Here is a 22,550-nt window from a genome sequence, read left to right as displayed (position 1 = left end):
GGGTCTTCTTTTCCTACAGTTTTCAGCCTTTCTTAGCATTATTGTCTTTTCTAGCATGCTGTGGGGGGGGGGGCACAGGACCTGCCAAGCTTCTGGTCCCTACAGCAGCTGAACAATTAGATTTAAGAAAAATCTTAAAGTTAGAAATAAAAGCAAGAAGCAATTTTGAAACAGAAGATAAGTTTACTGGACAGCATAAGTATCTGACCAGGGTGTCCCCTTAAGGGTAAGAGGCACACACTTCATACAAAAGGACCCAATTTTATAGACACAGAATTTAGAACGTTACAGGAGGTTGACCCTCCCAGGTGGCTCTCGAAAGAGACACGCCCTCTATACGAAAGACCCCAGTCTTTATAGATGCAGAATACAGACCTCACACAATCCATCCCCTTACGTTCCACATATATGATCCATACCTCTTTCACGTGCTACAAGCATGTATGTTCAAATCTCATTGGTCAGACCTGTCTACATACTTTTAGATCATAAAACTTCCTTCTCCCAGTTAAAATGTTAAAACATTTAAAAGATTATACATACACTGATTCCAACACAATAGAATTATAGTGAAATACTAATACATGTGAATCTCATTATCATTTCTGTGTTCATTTAACTATATAGAAAAACACTTATTCCTATTTTAACTAATCACATTCTTTTCTAACCCAAAAACCAAAGTTATAAAATGCATATGTCTGATGTCACGTTGGCCCTCAGTGACAAGATACTAAAAATGTTATCTTGCATGCCTGCATAGTCACTGACAAGCTGGTAACATTCCTTTGACCTACTGCAAAACATGCAGGCTTCTGGTCACTTATACAGAAGCTCCATTTTGATTCTTTGCAAATCTTTGGTTCTATAACTTAATCAAATACAAATTTATACACATTCTGATCCATCTCCACAATTCCCCCCTAATAAATGGTAATTTGAATTACAATGAGTATTCATATTGCCATTAATTATAAAGAATGTGTATCCATGTAAGTTCTCCTTTACTTGTTTACAATAGAAATTGCATTACCATGAGAACAGATGTTGTTCCAGAACAAAATTCTTCTAAAACTAGTCATGCATATAGAAAACAGATAAAGCACACTACAATTTATGATTTCCACACAAATCAGTAATCATCCTATTACAAAAACTTCCTTTAACCAAACAATAATTGTCATATTGTAGAATACAACATATGTCAAATAATGAAATTCCCTTGAAACCTTTGAGTTTATATAATGGCTTTGATTATACTTTCCCCTTTACCAAAACTTATCCACATATAGCCCATGTAACTTGTTAACCCCAGTAACATTAGTAGCTATGTAAGGGCTATAACTATGTAGGAGTTTTCTGGATGCTATTCCTAGCACTTACAATCAAATGTGTATCATTAATCTATCCTTACACCAAGACAGTTCTACTACAGATAGTAATAGTTCATAATGCAATACTGAATCATTTCCACATTGGTCAAGCAAAGTTTGAACATGCTTAACTCATAATTTAGTTCCACAGAATGTGGTACTAAAAATCTCTCAAAATCCCACAACAGAAAATGATTTGAACAACATAAATTGTCACGATTTGCAACACACTTGGAATCTAGCAAACTAAAATCAGAGTTCTGTTTGAACCAGAAACACACATCTCTCAGTGGTTTCACAGTCCACTTTGAGACAGTCTCTGTTACTTGATCTTCTTACGCTGTCTTCTCTTTAGTTGCTGTTGGCACACAGACAACCTTGCATCTGGAGAGATGAATCCACTTCTTGACTTTCTCCAGTTTAAACGCTGCAATTATAGTTAGCAAAACCTGGAGCCATCCACTTTTGCTGGAGTGGTTCTGATGTCCACTGCCTGAGGTAGAGTTTTTCTGCACATACCTAAAAGAGAGAGAACAACAAAACAAAACACAGCAATAACAGCACTTGTTCTGACAAACACTGATTTTTGTTTACACACACATTCCTACTCTCAGAATCTGAATTTTTCCTCACGAACTCTAGACCTGCACTGGCCAGTTCAAAAGGACTAAACCCAGAATTCTTGAGAAGTTTGCCGCAAGACGAAGCTGTCAAAAGAACTTCTGTCCCTTTCAGATTTGCCTCCTGGCAAATTTTGCTCTCAAGTCTCCTCTGCTGCTTCTCAGTCCATTCCACTTGCCGTATTTCAGGACTTTTCAGGATCCGCATGATTCCTAAAGTCTCTGTTCAACAGCAATTGGTTGTCACGTTAGGTAAGACACTTGCTGCTGCTTCCGCTGCAGAATCTGTCAAGAAATCTCTTCTTACCTCTGGTGAAGCACCTTCCTGGTGCACTCTGCACTGGACCTCTCCTTTGGGCTTCCATTCTGCCTCCAGGAGGAGAAGAATTCTCTTTCCTCTCTTTCCCCGATCTCGGTACATCACAGCACTGTTGTTCCATATGTGTCCTCGCACAGGCAACATCATAGGAAAAACATATTTGCTTTCTGTGAAACCTTTTACCCTTTGACCTTCAGCCAATTCCATTGCTCTGCTTAAAGCCTTCCGCTCCGCTTTTTGAGCTGAAATCTCTGCTGACAGGGCACTTGCTTCAACAGTTAGCACAACAGTTTTAGACAAAGTCACAACAGCATAGCCAGCCTTTCTCACACTCTTTTCCTCAAAGCTGCTGCTATCTGGAAAGAAATCACAGTCAGGGTTTAACATAGAGGTATCACTTCTGCATGGCTTGATACAGCTCACTTCACTTATGTCTTCCTGACATTCATTTTCCCAAATTCCTTCTTCAGGCAACACTTTAGCTGGAATTGCTTTTGTTACCTTCTTCCAAGGCTCTCCACTCAAAGCTGTTGGAGCTTTCATTTCCTCATCCGTCTCAGTTGCCACAGATGTAGAAATCACTGATGTCACTATCACAGAGTCACAGAGTCAGACTTAGGCAAAGAAGGAGAAATGTTTGGGATGACATGGGAATCTGGACACCCTTTCCCTTTCCCAACGTGTTCCTCAATCTTTCCCCACTCTGGAGCACATGAGGTCAAATTCTGAGTTACAATGCTGCTTTTATCATTAAGAGTGATGATCTTACATTTTTCCATATAGGCAGGGTTATTTATCAATACATAAAAACATGCCAGATAATTCTGTTCTGTATACTTACATGCCTGTCGACAAAAAGCATTCATTTTAAGAATTACATTGCGATCAAAAGACCCTTTAGAAGGCCAATGAATCCCCCCTTCCAGAACATAAAGCGGCCAAGTTTTTTTACACAGTTTAGAAAGTGTTTTCTTTTTCAGAGAAGAAAATCCCAAGTCTTTCCATTGCTTTAATACACATTGCAATGGAGTAAGCCCCTCTGGCTTCACTGGTTGGTTACCCATGGTCCTCTGTAACCACTTACTTTTCTCAAGCGTCCTTGGAAAAGATTTTTCTCTCCTGCGGTCCGCAGGCTACCCAGGATTTATTTAGTTAGTCCAGCTAACTCCTAAGATTTTGGGCTTTCCTCCCCAAACCTTTTACCTTTAACCCAACCATACTCCAACCCTGCAGTGTTTACCTTTTACCAGAAAGTTTACCCGGTCTTTCCTTAGGCTGTGAGGTGGTGATGAAGCAATCCTTCACAGGCAAAAAGGCTCATGTGCGCGCTAAAAATTACTTTACCCTCACACTCAGCCCTGTGATGGTCCCAATTTACTGCCACTTACAGTTTACAAAAGAGTACCTTTAGTTCACAAAAAGAGATCTTTTCGCTTACAACAGAGTCCTGCCTTGGTCCCTTTGTTTCAAAAAAAGGGTCCCTTCATGGTCACCAAAACTGTGGGGCCAGGACCGCATTTCTGGTCCTACACAGCTGAATTAGTTTAAGAAAAATCTTAAAGTTAGAAATAAAAGCAAGAAGCAATTTTGAAACAGAAGATAAGTTTACTGGACAGCATAAGTATCTGACCAGGGTGTCCCCTTAAGGGTAAGAGGCACACACTTCATACAAAAGGACCCAATTTTATAGACACAGAATTTAGAACGTTACAGGAGGTTGACCCTCCCGGGTGGCTCTCAAAAGAGACATGCCCTCTATACGAAAGACCCCAGTCTTTATAGATGCAGAATACAGACAATCAATCCCCTTACGTTCCACGTATATGATCCATACCTCTTTCACGTGCTACAAGCATGTATGTTCAAATCTCATTGGTCAGATCTGTCTCCTGGTCACAGTAAGACAGCCTCTTATTCTACATTCTTTCTGTTACTCAAACACTGTTAGGTCATGCCCTCTACCCATGCAGAGGACAGCAATAAAGTTAGCCTCTGTCTCCAAGAAAAACCTGTTTTGCTAAGTTTTCTCCCAGAGAGAGATATCCCCTTCAAGCAATGCAGCATTCTGACTCTACATACTTTTAGATCATAAAACTTCCTTCTCCCAGTTAAAATGTTAAAACATTTAAAAGATTATACATACACTGATTCCAACACAATAGAATTATAGTAAAATACTAATACATGTGAATCTCTCATTATCATTTCTGTGTTCATTTAACTATATAGAAAAACACTTATTCCTATTTTAACTAATCACATTCATTTCTAACCCAAATGTCTGATGTCACATTGGCCCTCAGTGACAAGATACTAAAAATGTTATCTTGCATGCCTGCATAGTCACTGACAAGCTGGTAACATTCCTTTGACCTACTGCAAAACATGCAGGCTTCTGGTCACTTATACAGAAGGTCCATTTTGATTCTTTGCAAATCTTTGGTTCTATAACTTAATCAAATACAAATTTATACACATTCTGATCCATCTCCACAATGCCTTTTCCAGTTACTAAAGTAGGTTCAGTTTAGTCATTTTAGCTTTCGTCATTTTGGCTTTCGGCATTTTAACATTTTAGCTTCTAGCAGCATAGTTATCAAATAAAGTTTTTCATGAGCTATACTTTATCAGGCTGCAAAGAAGCATGAGGTGTGTTGGACGTTATGCGTGCTGTATTTTTAAAAATGTCAGGGAAAAGGATAGGCTGAATTTTTTTCCTTGGACTGGTTTTTTATGTGCAGAGAGGTTAAGGGAATAGTCAAACATTATAGATAGATTAAATTATTCATTAAAACAGTTCACAGAGGTCAATGAAATCTATTCTTATCATTTAAAAGACTTCTTGTTTATATACATCAATTGTATATTTATATATACAGAAAATATGTGTATAATATATGGAGGGAGTCATTTTATACTTTTGTCACCCTTCAAAAAATGTAAATCTTGTTTTTACAGGTTGTTATACACACTTGTTTTCCCCTATCCACCCTTGGAGGCCCTGGTTCAACATTTTCATTTCTGCGGTGGTGATACTGAAGCACAAGAGAAAATGGATCAGCAGCTTTGTCCTCTGACAAAGTATCATGTTGGTAAATAGAGTAGGATCTTGCTGCTGCTTTAGACCCCCTCACTTCACAGAGACAACTTCCATGCCCAAAGATGACTGTATTCATGCCAGTTTCAACAAAGCCACAATATCCATTTCAATTCAGCACTAGATGAAAAAACTGGAATGCTTTTCCTGCTACTTTGTCAAACAAAGATATGCTTGTTTATTTATTATTTACTTCATTTACACCCTATCTTTCTATTCAGTGGAAATTCAAACTGGCTCACATTGTTCTCTTCTCTATTTTATCCTCACAATAACTGTTTTATATTGCTGAGCCTAATCAAAGGGTACAATATCAGATTTCTTTTCCAGTTCTCACAAAGTAGTCTGCATCAGTTATAATTTGAATTAAACATTAAAAAGTTGTCTGATGAACATGCCTCACATCTCTCATTTGATTCCCCACAACTAGCCACAGATGCAGGTAGGATCAACATTCCTGGGCAGGGTCGCCCAGGAATATATATACACCTCTTCTCTGGCTGCTAACATGGGCCCCTAAGCCTTATGTTAGCCCCAATTGCTTTACTGGGATTTGTTCTGAACTGTGAAGAAACTGACATATGATAGTAAAAGGATGAAAGAAGATTAAGAATGCCTCCATGAATGTGTTTCTTCCTCAGTGCAAGTCCAACACACGTTTAGCCATAAAAACTTGTTTGCTGCAGTCAAGAGATAGGTATGTTCTTATTTCAAATCAGTCACACTCTACTCAGCCCCCTTTTCATCATAGCAATAAACAGAGCTACCATTCAAGTCCTTATGGTACTTTAGTGTTGTTACATTGTATAATCTACAAATATGATACACTATGTTATAAAGATGAAATCAGATTTGCTAGTTCTTTTGTGTTTCTTTTCAAACAGTTATTTATGAAAGAAGTACCATTAAAATTATAATCCATTTAACTCTGATGGCTTTCCATATCTGTCATGCTGAATTATTTTATATAACCATATAACCATTAATACTTATTACTTGAGTCATAAAGCAGTTTTCATTTATTTGGTGTATGGTTCCTTACATATTATTCCCCATTTCTCAGTAAAAAAAAAAGGGGGCGGGACTGAAATAGAGAATAAAATCCATATAATGTCAAAGCATGATATTAAAAGAAGTGCTGAAATGTTTACATATTTTTAAAGGATATTTCTATGCCCCCTGTCCACGGTTCTGCTCAAGGTGACAGACAACTAAAACACTGTCACAATATTAAAAACAAAGCATTAAAACCCATCCATTGAACATAAACAGCATAAAAACCATCCATAAAACAGAAACAGTTTAACAGGTTGGATTGGTAGATTAATTGGTTGAAATGGAGGTTAATCAACTAAAGCCTGAATTGATTGATCAGCAGAGTCTAATTTAAGAGGGAGGAACATATTCAATCTTTAGGTCTGACAGTAGTAGTCATAGCAGCTGTTGTAATAGTATCATCAATGTGCATGATGCTTTCAAGAGTAAAGGGAAGCAGTTCCCTACCCTTGGCAAATTATTTTTTTGTTAAGAGAAAAGGGAAATAAATGGGGGGAAACATTCATTCTGGATTTATTTTCAGTCATAGGCCCTTTCCGCACGGCCCATAAACACGCCATTCCCAGGGAGCTGTTCGCACGGGGGGGCGCAGCTGCTGCGCAGCCGTGCTGCCCTCGCGCCTCCCCAGCGGCGTGAAGCCGCTGTTTCCCGACCTTGCTTCCCCAGCGAGGTTTTTGGGAAACAGTGACTTCCAGCCACTGCCGTGCGAATGGCAGCGGCTGGAAGGCGCCATTCCCCCTCTCCTTTCCCAAATGCAGTACCGTGTCCTCGGGCCTCCGGCGCATCGCACAGGCCAGGGAACACGCCCCCCTGCCCTGCAACTTCCGGGCTGTCGTGCAGGGCAGGGGGCATGTCCCCTGGCCTGTGCAACGCTCCGGAGGCAGGAGGACATGGTACGGCGTTTGGGGGACGGCGCAGCCTGCGCAGATGCTGCGGCGTCCTCCCCATCACAACCAGGACCGTTCATGCGAATGGTCCCAGGGGGGTTGGGTCGGCGTTATGTACGCCAACCAGACCCCCATCATGGCCGTGCAGAAACGGCCATAGCTTCAAATACTGTATGGAAACAAATGAGAGGCCTACTAGACTCTTGGGGAATCTCATCTCCCTCCCCCATTACAGCTTCAGGCCCCCACCACATATGAGTCCTCTGATGCAGGGATGGGTCAAGAGCCCCTCTGAACATCTGCTGCCTCTGCTCAGGGCAGCTGCAGCCATCTACCATGTGCCCAGAATCTCTCCAGGAATCTGGACAGGTCCAGAGCAAATCCCTGCAGTAGCAACCGCCAGCAACGAAAGTGCATTTTCTGTGAAATCTTTTTTAAAAAGGGGGGGGGGAGAATTCAACCCCCTCAATATTTTTTAATATCAGATTTATTTGCAAACCTACAGATTTATTTGCAAACACAGTGCAACCTCGAGCGACATATGAGGGAGGACAACAAGGGGCCTGCTGCAGATACCCCAAGTCTGCAGAAACATCTGTTTGAAGTATGTGTGGCCCCAGCCTGGAGATTTAGGAAAGCACAGATGAAAGCAACACTTGGAAATGAGACATATAGATGTGTCTTTACAGAGGGGATTAGAAAAGTGGGAAAAGAATCCTTACACAGATATTCAGTAAAGGGTGCCTATTCATTTTAGGAGACTACACTGGTTCTGGTGTCTTACTGTGTATGATGGGAAATAAAGAATCACTTGCAAAACTAAATATTATATTTCAAAATGCTGTTTTAAAAAACCTATAAAACCTCGGGCAGCCCAACTGGGTTGGTGGTGGACCCATCTGTGGAGCTGGTGCAGCCCTGTGCCGGCATGTGCTGGTGGGGCTACCTGGAAGAAATTGATGGTCTACCACCAAAAACAGTAGCTGAGATTTACCTTGCTGCCCGGGGGGTGGGCAGAAAGAGGAGCAGGCTCAGTGCCAGCATCCAGCCCAATATGTGGCTGGGCTGCCCAGCTGCTGGTGCAAGCAAGTGATGTGCCTGGAGGAGGTAGGGACACAGCTTTATATGGGCAGAGCAGGCCATCCCATGCCTCTTCTTGCCTGAATTCCGATGGCTTCTCTTCTCTCTCCCTCGCATCACCTGGCAGCTGTTTATCAGGCCACTTTTTAGCTTAGTGCCACTAGGCAATGGAAGGAGACCTGAATTGACCAAGATAGCAACAGCTGACTTGCAGCAGCAAGTGATTGGAAATTGGTGGATTGCACCCAATGGGAACACAGTGCAACCTCGAGTGACATATGAGGGAGGACAACAAGGGGCCTGCTGCAGTAGACCCACCAATAACAGGGATCCCCTCTTTTTCTTTTTAGAGCTTGGGCAGGAGATGCTAGGGAAAGGAGCAGAGAAGCTCCAGTGGGGGGGGGGGTGGAAAGGCAGCAGAGAACAGCATGGGCAGTAGGGGCTATCAGGCAAATACCTTTCCAGGCCACAGGCAGTGCGTCACCCACACAGACATTTTATTTCACCTTCCAGCAATGTCTTGAAATGACATCATTCATCTGTTGAAACAGAGTATGGACCTTTAACTGCACAGCATCAGATCTGCTTTGTGTGATTGGTTGTTGGCTTAGGAAGCTAAGGAAGGAGCAAGATGGCCTCGCTCTTTAGTGGGTTGTGCGTAGGGTCTGTTCAGGGGAGGAGGAGCCTGGTGCTGCCCCATTTGGTGGTGGGCTCCATAAAAGGCCTGGGAGGTGGAGTGAGCCTGTGAACCACATGCCCAGGTAGGGGCTGCTGGTGGGTCATCCTCCCTGGCAGCAAAAAGAGCTCATCCAGCGGCCAGCACCCAGATGACTCCCACTGTCTTGCTGCTCCAGGCATTGCTGTTTTCCCCCATGCATCGGGCTGGGGTAAAGTGATTACTGGGGGACAGCAGACATGCTGCCCAGTGGTCACATGGGAGAGAATAGATGGTCAGTGCCAGATCCATCCCCCATGCTTTCTTTTGCCAGGATGCTAATAAAATGACTGGCCAAATTTTACCCTAACAATAGGATTTTCTGTGTCTGCTTCTGCACCCTCAGACCACTTCCTCCCCTCCTCAGGTGGCCACTGGGCCACCACTCAATGCCTTTTTTCATGTATGCAGATGACACATCAGTCTTAGCTCATATGCAGATTGGCCTAAGATGATATTTACGAGCCTTTATTTACTATTACCAACAAAACAATCTCATTACTAATTTTGAGACATCAAAATTCCTGGTATTTGCAAAAAGATGGCAACAACACACATGAAGAATTGGCAATGTAACCATATCACAAGTAAAATGCTTCAAATATTTAGGCCCGAATTTCTATTACAACTGGAATTGGACACTAACATAAAGCTTAAGTAATAAATCTCTGTTTCCTGACAGTGGAAAGAGAAGTAAGACTTTTCTATATTGGCACCATGTTTTTACACTTTCCTGAGAGAACAATGCTCATCTGATAGCTAGCTGGACTGGGTCACTGACTTGTCCCCACTTTTAGGAAGGTCTTTGTATTAGACCAACAGTATCTTTTTTTCCATTTGACAAGTTACAGTATCATACTCTTACAGAAGAACACAGCCATGTAGTACCCTTCTTCTTTAGAATGTATTGGGGAATGCTGAGATGTTGCTAAGGCAAGCAAGGTTTGTGCTGGTTTTATTAAAATGTCTGAGAGTGAAAAATTAGTGAAAGAATTTGATTTACTTTGCCATGAATACATTACATTCTAATTGATGTTTTATTGATTAATTTTATTTACTTACAAAATTTATATCCCACCCTACTGTCTGTAACTGGACCACAGAGTCAGCAAATAATTTAAAATATACATGATAGAATACATTATAAAACAGTTAAAATATCTTCCCTCCCCAACATACCTCATTAAAACAACTTTTAAATGAGTTAAAAATAGTTAAAATGCATATAAAACATAAAATATCAGTTAGCAAGAAGGTATTGTGGGAATGCCAAATGAAATTTTTAAAAAGCAGTCTTCACTTACTGGTGGAAGATGCAACAGAAATGACAAACAAATCTTGCTTGGGATGCAGTTCCAGAGCTTTGGTACCATGCCTGAGAAGGCCCTCTCTGTTGCCACCTGCCTAATCTCAGAAGGCAGGGGCACCTGATGCAGTACCTCAAAATATTATCATAATGATTCAGTAGGCTTCTAAGAAATTAGGTGGTCCTGCAGATATGTTGGACTCACACTATATCGAGTTTTAAGGTAAAAACCAGCACCTTGAGTTGTGCCCCAAGACCAATTCAAAGACAGTGTATGTGGGTCAGCATTGGAATGATATGGTCCCTATACTCACTCCTGTCAGCATCCCGGCTGCAGAATTCTGTGTCAAATGAAGAATCTGAATTCTTTTCAAGGGCAGTCCCAGGTACAGCACATTACAGCAGTCTAATCTTGATATAATTGGGGTTTACAGCACAGCAGCCAGATCTTTTCTGTCCATAAAAGGTCTCAGCTGGCTAACCACTTGAACCTGGTCAAAGGCATTCTTCACCACAGCTGCCATGCGCTTATTCAGCAGTAGGCTTGAGTCCAATAGCATCCACAGACTATGGACCTGCTCCTTCAATGGGAATGCAACACCATCTGGGACAGACCTTCCACTCACCCATAGCAGGGTTAACCTTCAGTTTAGTAGCCCATGCCCATTCCGAACTGCCTCCTGGCAGGCTTCAAGGGCCTCTTTGGGATTAGTTATACAAAATAGAACTGAGTTTCATCCACATATTAGTGGCAACACATTCCAAATCTCTGGATGACTTGGTTTCTTGAAGAGCCTAGGAGACAAGATAGAAGCTTGTGGGACATAGGCCAAAGGCCATGGGATTGAACAGCAATCCTCCAGTACCACCTTCTGAAACCTGCCTTCCAGGTAGGAGTGGAACCACTGCAGAATGGTATCTCTCAATCTTAGCCCAAATAAGCAGTCCAGATGTATACCTTGATTAATGGTATCAAAAGCTACTGAGAGATTCATGAGAAGCAAATGAGTAGTAATCCCTCTGTTTTATAATATTGAATTGGTATTTTATTGTCTTGAGATGCTTTACCAAGAGATTTGTGTTAGAAAGCCAACAAAGGAGAAGTGACATGTATTTGTATGTTACTCTAAATACTGTGTTACTCTGAACAGCCTGTTAATAAAGAAATCCTGTGTATGTCCAGATCCAGTAATGTTTGCTTTGGAAAATAAAGCCACATCCCATGCTTATGAAATAGTGGTATTTCATGAAATAGTGGTAAAAAGTGGTATTCAACAGTGGTATTCACAACGGTGGTATTCGCAACAGTTCGCTAGTAGCTAATTTTTTTCTAGTTCACAGAAACATTTGTTACCAGTCTGGCCTCTGTGCCGCTCCCTTAAAAACCAGGCTTTTAAAGGGAAAGGACCTTTCCTTATAAGAGGACCTTTCACTTTAAGATCCCTAAGCGAGGGACTGAGGCCAGGCTGGAAAGTTGAGCTTACGAGGTAGGAGCGGGAGGGAGACCTCCAGGTCCTGCTGGCTGCCTGAGACTGAGGCCAAGCCTCCAAAAATGAATGGGGGTGGGGGCGTGACCTGGGCATTGGGGGCCTGGCAGAAGCCTTTCCTTATGCCCACCCACCCCCAAAGGCCAGCTGGGACCTTGGCAGGCCGGCAGACGCCTTCCCTCTCCCCTCACCCACTCCAAAAGGCCAGCTGGGACCATGGGATGCTGTAACGAACTTGCCCCACCCTGAAGGGCTGGCGTACAGCAGGCCAAAGGGAGAAGGCCTTAGCAACAGCCAGAAAAAGAGAAAAAGGCTCCACAAGTAGAGAACCAACCTGATTGGTTGAAAAAGGTCCAGTAACGTTTGGAAAAAGCTAGGGGGAGCCAGTGGGCTTACAGCACGGAGAGTGGAGTTCAGTTCTGATCAGAGGCTGTCAGAGAGCAGAGCAGAGTTGGGCAGTCTGTCAGCTCTGACAGAGAAGGATTTCTGACTCAAGCTGAGGAAGCTTGAGGGAGTGTGTGGAAGGCCCTGAGTCTTGGGGGAGTGTGAACCGCTGCTCAGGTGCCTGGCAGCTAGCCTGCCCAGACATAGTCTGTCCGTCTCCTGTTCTAAACCCAGTCACCAGAAGTCCAGTCCGAAAGGGGGCATTTTAGGCCCAAGTAGGGGACTGATAGGGTAGGTGGCTAGTGTGTGCCAGTCCTACCAGACTTAGACTTGGGGTATATGAACGAGAAAGGGGTGTGTGGAACAGAGACCATCTAGTGTCTGTGAGGTAACATCTCAAGAAATAAGTTTTTCCTTCTGCAACCACTAAGCTTAAGACAAACTGACTCTGTAACCGTTAAGCTTAAGCGAACTCTCTCAGAAACCATCAAGCGTAAAACCTCTCCAGTTTACCTGAGAAGCCTCTCTGTCAAGCCATAAATAAACATTTTCAGTTTTGTTCATTTAAAATCTGTTCCAGTGTTTCTTTCTGTCAGTGTCTGTGTTCCCCAGTCAGGGTGGTGTCCCCTTTTACGTTACATTGGTGGCAAGCGGTGGGATCCGTGTAATATCTAGATCCAGTTCCAAACACACAGAAGAAGACCCACTTTATTTGTTTTTCTGATTTTGTGAGGAAATCAGTTCTACTACCTCCTCACACAAATGGCACCACCCAAGGGACCAAAAGTGATAACTGAGGGAAAGGCTCAAGAAACTGGAGATTCTGTGGTAACACAGGAGGAAGAGCCATGTAGAGCACAGACGAAGCACTCTGTAGAGGTTAGAAAAAGATGAAAATTAGAATTGGAAATGAAAAGAATTGGAAGCTTGAGAGAGAAAGATGAAAAATGCTAGGAATGCAGAGTATTTGAAAGCGAAAATACAATTAGCTAGGCTTCCCAGGTAGAGGAAAGAGAAGCTTCAGGCAGAAATATATAGGCAAAAAGAATGGAGTAAACAGGCAGAGAAAGAGCAGGAAACAGAAATGGCCAGGATGGCTCATGAAAAAAAAATGTTTCAGTTGAAGGCTACATTGCCCAACCCCCCCTCCTGTTGGTGGAGAGTTTACCTCAGGAGACAGCAAGCGGTTCTCAAAGTACCAAAAGAGGGGATACAATGTGGAGGCTTTATTTAGCCAGTTTTGAAAGGACTTTGCCAGGATCTGGGAGAGTCCCTGAGGGAGAGAAAAATGAAGCCAACCTCATCAGTCCACTGCCTCTGTGGAATTCTCAACGAAGTCTATGCAGACTTAAGAGATCAGGAGATTGCTGATTATGGTCTCTTTAAGGAGAGGGTGAAGCTGAGATTTGGCCTGACCCCTGAACAAAGCAGAAAAGCTTTCAGAGAACTGAAACGCAAACCAGGAGAGACCTACTCCCAATTAGGTTGCCGCCTGGATAAAGCGCTTGATCGGTGGGTGGAAGGGAGCAAAGTCAAAACTTTTGACGAGTTAAAGCAGCTCTTCAGCCTAGAGCAGTTCTACCAACTAGTTCCCTACCACATGAGATGGTACATAAAAGATAAAAAGAGCGATCAAAAGACAGTAGCTGGGGTAGCCACCCTCCTAGATGAGCTGGAGGATGATTTTGGGGGAGGACAGTTCCCAATTCCCTACAAAAAGCCAAGGGAGTGGCACCCTAAAGAAAAGGCAGGAAGTCCTAATGCCGAGTCAGCAAGGCAGGACTCTCCCACCTTTAGAAGTCTGAAGGGGGTCATTTGCTATCACTGTCAGGAAGAGGGACATATAAAATCAAAGTGCCCTAAACTGGTCAACTATCAACGGCCAGGGAGTCCACCAAAGTCAGTACAGATGGTAAAACAAGCAGAAAAGCCTGCTGAAAGTGACACCCCCACTTCTGTTGATGCCCAAGTCCTTCATGTGTGGAAGGTTGAGGAAGACCTTAGCCAGGACTTTAGGGAAAAGATTACTGTAAATGACCACACAGTAATGGGCTTAAGGGATACTGGGGCGGAGGTCACCCTTATCCAAAGGAAGTTAGTCAGGACTGACCAACTAGTGCCCAACATGACCTATCGAATTAAGGGGATGCAAGGACCGCATTTTATAGTACCCCTTGCTGAGATCCCCATAGCTTTCAGAGGCTATGCAGGAAGATGGAGGATGGGAGTACTAGATGAGCTAGATGTACCAGTGCTCATAGGCAATGACTTAGCCCAACTGAGTAAAACCGTGCAAATAGTTACTACGAGCAAGGCACCAGCGGAAAGTACAGCAGGAAATTCATCTGACTCTGACTTGCCAGCTCAAGATGAAACTGCTGAGGACGTGGTCCTCCAGTTAGGAGTCGTTCACGTTGAACAATTCCTGACTGACCAGAGGGAAGGTGAAACCCTTTCAGAGCTGTGACAATCATCCGGCCCAGCTAATTCCAGAACTACTGTGAGGGGAAAGGAGGCAGTTGCCAACGCCCTCCCAACGTGCCCAGCGGTGCAGCTGAACGACGTTCCTGAGGAGCAGTACCCAGGAGATCGCGAGACAGTTCCTGTGAGGGAAAAGGAGGTGGTTGCCAATGCCCTCCCAACGTGCCCAGCGGTGCAGCTGAACGTTCCTGTGGAGCAGTACTGGGAAGATCGGGAGATGGTTCCTGTGAGAGGAAAAGAGGCGGAGACGACTGCCGATGTCTGCCTAACCAACTTTGCGCGGCAGGAGGTTCCAGTTCCTGAGACGGATCCAGTATCCAACAAGAGCCGGGACATTGTTGTGCAGGACTTGTGCGGGACAGTGCAGGTCTGGCAGAAACACCAAAATGGATTGAAAGCAGCAGCATCCGCAGACCTCAACAGAGTGCTTCAGCAGCCACATCGGAGAGGACTGTTGGTAGAAAGCCCAACATTGCAGCTGCCCAACAGAAGAATCAAGTTGAAGTTTTGCGTGCCAGACTCAAGAGGAAACCTTGAGGGACCATGGGAGGTCAATCTGGTGATAAAAAAATGAAAGGGTCTGATATGCATTATTTGGTCGTAAGTGTGTGTGTTCTGGGTGGAGGGGCACTGTAAGAACGTGCTTTTATGATAAAATGACAAAAGCCTTACCACAAAAGAGGCAAAGTGGTAAAAGAAAGCCAGAGGTATAAAACCTCAAGCTTTTGATTTGGCAGAAAGGGTAGTAAGTTTAGAAGGAAATTTACCTTTGCCTATCATCGTGGGTGACACTGCATCCAAATTCACCACCGCACTCAAAGGGCAACTTAAACCTTAAGCCATGAGTGAGCATGAATGTCCAGCTAGGATTTAGGATAACCACTGCAAGAGGAAGCCTTACTGGAGGATAAAGGAAAATTTACCTCTGTGCCTAGAGCACCCAATTCAGTGCAAAAGACATCTGAAGGAAAAGGTAACAGAGAATGTATGTAAATAAAGTACTGAGTTTAAAATATGCTTGTTGAAATGTAATGTGGATTACTGAAATGTTATTGATACTTATTAGGAATTCATGGTAAGTTTAACATGGTAAGAATGTTTATGGTAAGTGAACTTTAAGGGAAAAAACTGAATGCATTTGAAAATGTGAAATTTTATGAAAACTGTTTAGTTTTGGTTAACGTGTGTAAGCTTTATTTACACACATTGCTGCAACGAGACTTGTAGCCTGGTAGTCCGCAATGTTTTAGGGAAAGGGGACACATGACTGATAGGGTAGGTGGCTAGTGTGTGCCAGTCCTACCAGACTTAGACTTGGGGTATATGAACGAGAAAGGGGTGTGTGGAACAGAGACCATCTAGTGTCTGTGAGGTAACATCTCAAGAAATAAGTTTTTCCTTCTGCAACCACTAAGCTTAAGACAAACTGACTCTGTAACCGTTAAGCTTAAGCGAACTCTCTCAGAAACCATCAAGCGTAAAACCTCTCCAGTTTACCTGAGAAGCCTCTCTGCCAAGCCATAAATAAACATTTTCAGTTTTGTTCATTTAAAATCTGTTCCAGTGTTTCTTTCTGTCAGTGTCTGTGTTCCCCAGTCAGGGTGGTGTCCCCTTTTACGTTACAGATGCCAACAGAGGTCTTTCTTATCCCGCCACCCACCCCAAAAGGCCAACTGGGGCCTTGGGGACCCAGCAGAAGTCTTCCCTCTTCCCTCATCCACCCCAAAAGGTCAGCTAGGCCCTTGGGGAGCCAGCAGAAGCCTTCCCTCTCCACCCACCACACACCCACCCACCCACCCACATCAAAAGGCCAGTTGGGCCCTTGGGGGCCGGCAGAGACCTTCCCTTCCCTCTACCACCCAATTTCCCCGACCCTTAGCCTCCCCTTGCCTCCCTCCCCTCACTAGCTCAGCTGGCATTGTTCTGAGAAGTGGTGATTTTGGGGTGAATTAATTCAAAAATCATGAGGATCTGGTGGATCCATGTTTTTCAAGCAGGTTTTTGCACCACTGTGTCACCGCATGGCATGGGATGCATGATTGGTGTGTTCAGACATGTGACCAGGGCCTTCACCTGTGATGTGCTGGTGATTTTGGGGTGACTTAAGTGCAAAAATCATGAGGATTCATGAGGATCTGTGTTTTCCAAGCAGGTTTTTGCACCACCGCTGTGCCATGAAGCATGGGATATGTGATTGTTGTATTCAGGCATGCTGACAGGGGCATGAGCTGCAATGTGCTGGTGATTTTGAAGTGACCAAGTGCAAAAATCAGGAGGATCCATGAGGATCCAGGTGTTTTAACTAAATTTTTGTGCCACTGTGGTGGCACGGAGTATGGGACGCAGGATTATTGTGTTCAGACATGTGTCTAGAGGTATGAGCTGTGATATGCAGGTGATTATTGAGTGACCAAGTGGAAAAATCATGAGGATCCACGAGGATCCATGTTTCTCAAGCAGGTTTTTGCACTACCATGGCACAACGAAGCGTGGGATGTGTGATTGTTGTGTTCAGACATGTGGCTAATGACTGGAGTTATGATGTGCTGGTGATTTTGGGATTATAGTGCAAAAATCATGAGGATCCCTGTTTTTCAAGTAGGTTTTTTCATTAATATTTTAAAACTCTCATAACATAATCTAGTTTTGTGCACCTCTTTTTTTGTTCTTATTTAAGTATTAACTGTATGAAATAATAAACTTACCTTTTGGTATATCTTTTTTTATACCTAAAACAGTCATTAGGGCAGGAGCTGGTCAAATTATTTGAATCCCACCACTGAAAGTTCAGAACCAGTCATTAAATTATTTGAATCCCACCACTGATGTCATGTACACAAAATCTGCTGTCTTTGATCATGACTTTGCCAGTATCCAAGGACAAAAGACTTTGTTAGACTGGAGATGTTATAGGATACACTTCATGCAGGCTGAGGGAGACTTCCAGCAATGATAAAAGTGGTGTTCAGGACTCATACCTGATATTTGTTCCCATGCCACTGCAAGAAATAGGAACATGTTTTTTGCCCTTTGAAAAAATAGAGGACATCTGTTAGCAGATGACTGCGCTCTGAGAGCCCTGCTGTGATATACCATCGTTCGCCTATTTAATCCACTCAAGGTGTACATCAGCCAACCTATGAGACAGTATAGTCATCTACAAACCCTTTTGATGTCTCCGGAGGGCAGGCAGGCAAGATAAAAAAGCAAGGTGAACTCCTGATTTTTCAGCCATTAAATTTTGCAAGCTGTGATGTTTCGCATGCTACTTTATTGACCACTTAGGCAACTATTACCTTTTCAGAATACATTTGCATTTTAATTTTTTCCCTTTGTCCTCTGAAATTAATAACATTCTTTTTTTCAGCCATTAAGGATCAAATAATGATTTGTTTCTAAAACAATCTGCAATTTCCATAAGCACAGTTAATTAACCATCAACTTTTCATTTCCTGGAATCCGAGAGTGAAGATTGACTTAGCTGGCCTCCAAACAACAGTACAGTTGGCTACTATGGATTTTCTGGGCTGTGTGGCTGTAATATCCTAATGTTTCACCCGCATCTGTGACTAGCATCTTCAGAGGCATGTCACGATAAACTGTGTTTCTCTTTGTGGCACAGTGTGGAGTGATTCTGTGGTGGGGTATGTTTTGTCCACCACATGGGGAGTGAGTGAGGTGCATTTGTGTGTTTCTGGGGGGAGTTCATGTGCAATTGCAGTTGCAGTTGTATCTGCAGTCACATTTGCAATTCCCTTTGCAATCACATTTGGAAGTGTCCAGGTGGAGTTGTTTGCAGTTGCACTTGAATGTCTCTGTTTATTAATATTCCACCACAGAATCACTCCACACTATGCCATGGAGAGAAACACATCATACTTTGACATGCCTGTGAAGATGTCAGCCATAGATGCAGGTTAAATGTTAGGAGCAAAAACTACCAGACCACAGCCACACCAGCTGGAAGACCCACAGTACCCAGGTGATTCTGGCCATGAAAGCTTTCAACAAAGCAGTACAATCATATGAGCTTACATTAACAAGTTCAGGGGGATGTGAGGGCGATCTGGCTGCGACATCTGTCACCCCATTGATCGCCAGGGTTGATTCGGCTGATCTGGCTGGCTAGGCGGGTGTCCCCTACCTCCCTCACCGCTCCATGTGCGTCCCTCCCGAAGCTGCGCGCTCGGTGGAAGAGGACGACCATCCCAGATAGAAGGAGTGTACCGTTCTTCGGTCAAGGGTATACGATACAGGAACCCCTGCTAGAACCTCCAAACAAACAAGTTCAGGGGAAAGCTGGCTAGATTCTGGAGCAGCTTTGCAACTATTGCTTTAAACTTTTGAAAATTATTTGGAGAGGTGAAAAATGAATGTATATGAAGAAAAGAAGCACACAGGAAAAAAAAACAGCCCAAAAGGGAAATCAAAACCAAATGTATGCAATGAGCCAGGAACCAAAAAAAGTAAAAAAAAATAGAAGGAATAATTAAAATTAATAATATATACAATATGTCTTTATTGTCAGTGCTTAAAAAAGTAGTGTTTAAAACAATGTTAAACATTTAAAATTATAATAATACAATCAACATTTGAATCAAAAGATAGCGACCCTCACACCAAAACATCAAATTTATTGCACATAACTTTTTTGTTACAGACCCAACAGGTTGTTGTTATAGACCTAACAAGTTACATGCAATGTGCAGATGCTAACATATATACCTCTCAGCAAAGAAAGCAGACAACAACCCTCATGCAGGAGGGTGGCGAAAACATGATGACAAGCATACATCTTTGCCATGAAAAACAACCCACCAGTTAACTTGTCGGATTGGAAGGCATAGCTGGATTAACAGTATGGGTAAAGAACTCTCTGAGATATAAGCACAATTAATTAACCATCAAGTTTCACTTTTTAACATCTGAGACTGAAGTCAGAAACATCTGGTCTCCAAATTTGTCTACACTGACATAAGCTAGTTCATGGAAAAGCTGTCCAAATTGGATGTCTGTTGTCTAGTGCTTGTAACATCAACAACTCAAAGTTTCATACTATAGGTGAAGAACCCTGAAATCATCCTTCAAATGATATGTCTATCTTTACTCGGATTTAACTTGTAGATGAGTTCAAGTTAGGATGCAGAAATAATTTTTTAAAAATAATACATCTTTGCTTTGGCTTCTGTGAATACAGCCCAATTTGTATAAATGTAGACTCATTTGAAAATTAATAGCAAGACAAATCTGCGTTTAGAGAATGAAAGATGATAATGATTAAATAAGCAATGGGAGATTCATTAAAAACAATGCACTAAAATGAATACACTGCCTCAGTATAGGCATAATTCAATTAGATTTTCATTAGAACCTCCCAAAATTTCATTTTCATTTGGATTTGGACAGAAATTAGTGTTCCATATCCCAGATATTGTAACTAGCTGAACAATGAAGATACCTAATGATTAGTATATGTGGCATAAAAACAACAACAAAATTACCAAGCTAAAGGGCAGAGATTTCCTCTTTTCTGTCCCTTTCATCTGGTCTATAAGTCTATACATATTAGGCATTAAGTACAGTTGGGCAACCTTAAAAAGCTTTGCTCTGAGTATCCACTTCAAAAATAGTTCTCTGGGTAAGACTGATGGGATGAGACCTGGAGAGCTCCTGGAATTACAATTCCTTTCCAGATAACACAAATCAGTTCCCTAGAGAAAATGACTGCGTATGAGGGTGAACTGTATGACATTATATTCTATGGAGGTTTTTCCCATATGCAAACTCCACCCTTCCCTTGATCCAAATTTCCAGGAATTTCCCCACCCCAAGTTGGCAATTCTACAGATTGGCAAGTCTCTTTTGGTAATAGCCCTTTTATTAATACATTAATTGGGGATGTTCTGGTATTTGGGCAAAAATCTATGGTAAAAATGGCTTCTATCATAGTGTTTTGTAGGCTTGGTCAGTACCCTAGAAATTAGGATTTGGATTTATTTGGGCATAAAATTATCTATATACCCGAATAAGACAAATAACATATTCGGATATACTCGAATATTCATTATAACCAAAAAAATAGTGTCCATCTGATTTTTTGGTATTTTGGTGTTTTGGCCTGCAGGGGGGCACATTTTAAGGCTAGTGACACCAACATTTCAGGGTATCATTCAGAGAGTGTTCTGATGATATTACCTGAGTTTGGTGAGGTTTGGCTCAGGGGACCCAAAGTTATGGACCCCCAATGGGAGCTAACTGGAGTTGGGGGCTACCCCTTTGAGGATCCATAACTTTGCCCCCCCCAAAACCTAACTCCACCAAACTCAGGTGGCATCATCAGAACAGTCTCCAGATAATATCCTGAAATTTTATTGTCACTAGCTTTAAAAATACACCCTTGACAGGCACCCAAGGAAATTGCCCAAGATTCTCTGCTCTGCAGCTCCCTGGCTCCATTGTAGCCAATGGGGAATTTCTGAGTGTGTCATGCAGGCTGCGCATTTTTGAAGATAGAGGCACCAGACTTTCAAAGTGGCTCCAGAAGGCCCTCCTGGTAATAGCCTCCAGGCTTGGTGAACTTTGCTTCTGGGGGTTCAATTTTATTGGCCCCCAAAAGGCTTATTTTGTTTCCCCACTCTTGCATGTGAAGCCTGCTGGCTGAGTTCTCTCAGAACTCTCTCAACCCTTCTCAATGCCCCACTCACAGAAGCAAAGTTCACCAAGTCTGGATGCTAATACCAGAAAGTCTCCTGGAGCCACCTTGAAAGTCTGGCGCCTCTTTCTTCAAAAATGTGCAGCCAGTGCTTCCACAAATTCCCCATTGGCTACAATGGAGCCACTGCAAAAGCACAGAAACTGCCAGGCTCTTCAGCAAGTTCTATGATGGGGAAAAATAATTAATTTTCCCACCATAGAATTCAATGGGGCTTGCTGTTATGCCCAGCTGGCTTTGTGCTGGAGATTTGGGGGCGGCCTCTGGGCGGGGGGTGTTCTGGGTATGGATGCCTAATTTCCAGCAGGGCTGCTGGCATGAGTCTCCTGAAAGGAACTAGCCAACTTTGCTAAAGTTTGCTTGGGAGGGGCAAATGCTGTGGGCATCAGGTTCACCTTCAACTGGGTGTCCACAGCACTTGCCCCTCCCAAGCAAACTTTAGCAAATTTGGCTGGTTCCTTTCAGAAGACTCACACCAGCAGCCCTGCAGGGAATAAGTGCCCCTACCCAGAGCAAGAGCCTTCCAGAGTGCCCTCCACAGAGCCAGCTGAAAATTGTCATTTCGCTTCCCACCCCCAGTTGCTAAAACGCTAGCCCAGTCTGAGTGCTGTGTGTAAAATGTTACAAAGTCCCATGGAATCTCTTTTAAATAAACACACATTTGAGTCCAGTAAAACTGATATCACAAATACTTTTCACAAGCTTCAGCCTTTTGCAACTGTGTTCAAAAGCCAATTTGTAATTCAACTGGAAACGAACAGTTAGGCACACTAAAGAAATGTCTGTCTGTACAATGTATTTATACAATGAGATCAAATACAATACAATGAGATCAAAAAGAAGACTCATTTTCAAAGCACTGAAACAGAAAAAAAGATATCAAAACACAGTTCAAGGCCTGTAAATGGTAGGTTGTTATTTATCCAGTGTGAGCAGAGTCATACTAAATAAAGCTATATTTTCCCTGCCTTGTCTCTGTCACTGAAGACTTCTGTGCACCCACAAAAATTGTGTTTCTAGGGTTGTCAACTTC

General features: G+C 42.8%; 1 protein-coding gene across 1 annotated transcript; it reads right to left on the bottom strand.

The window, feature by feature from the left end:
- Positions 1-1,793: 1,793 nt before the first annotated feature.
- On the bottom strand, positions 1,794-2,866 carry LOC125433333. Its single transcript, XM_048497836.1, has 2 exons — positions 2,301-2,866; positions 1,794-1,892 (listed from the first exon to the last, which is right to left on the bottom strand). Exons 1-2 carry the CDS (start codon positions 2,853-2,855, stop codon positions 1,794-1,796), a joined length of 654 nt encoding a protein of 217 aa, XP_048353793.1. The 5' UTR covers positions 2,856-2,866.
- Positions 2,867-22,550: the final 19,684 nt, after the last annotated feature.

This window comes from Sphaerodactylus townsendi, linkage group LG05 (genome assembly GCF_021028975.2).
Source record: "Sphaerodactylus townsendi isolate TG3544 linkage group LG05, MPM_Stown_v2.3, whole genome shotgun sequence".
NCBI classification, from domain to species: domain Eukaryota; kingdom Metazoa; phylum Chordata; class Lepidosauria; order Squamata; family Sphaerodactylidae; genus Sphaerodactylus; species Sphaerodactylus townsendi.
This window is presented reverse-complemented; position numbering and strand designations above follow the sequence as displayed.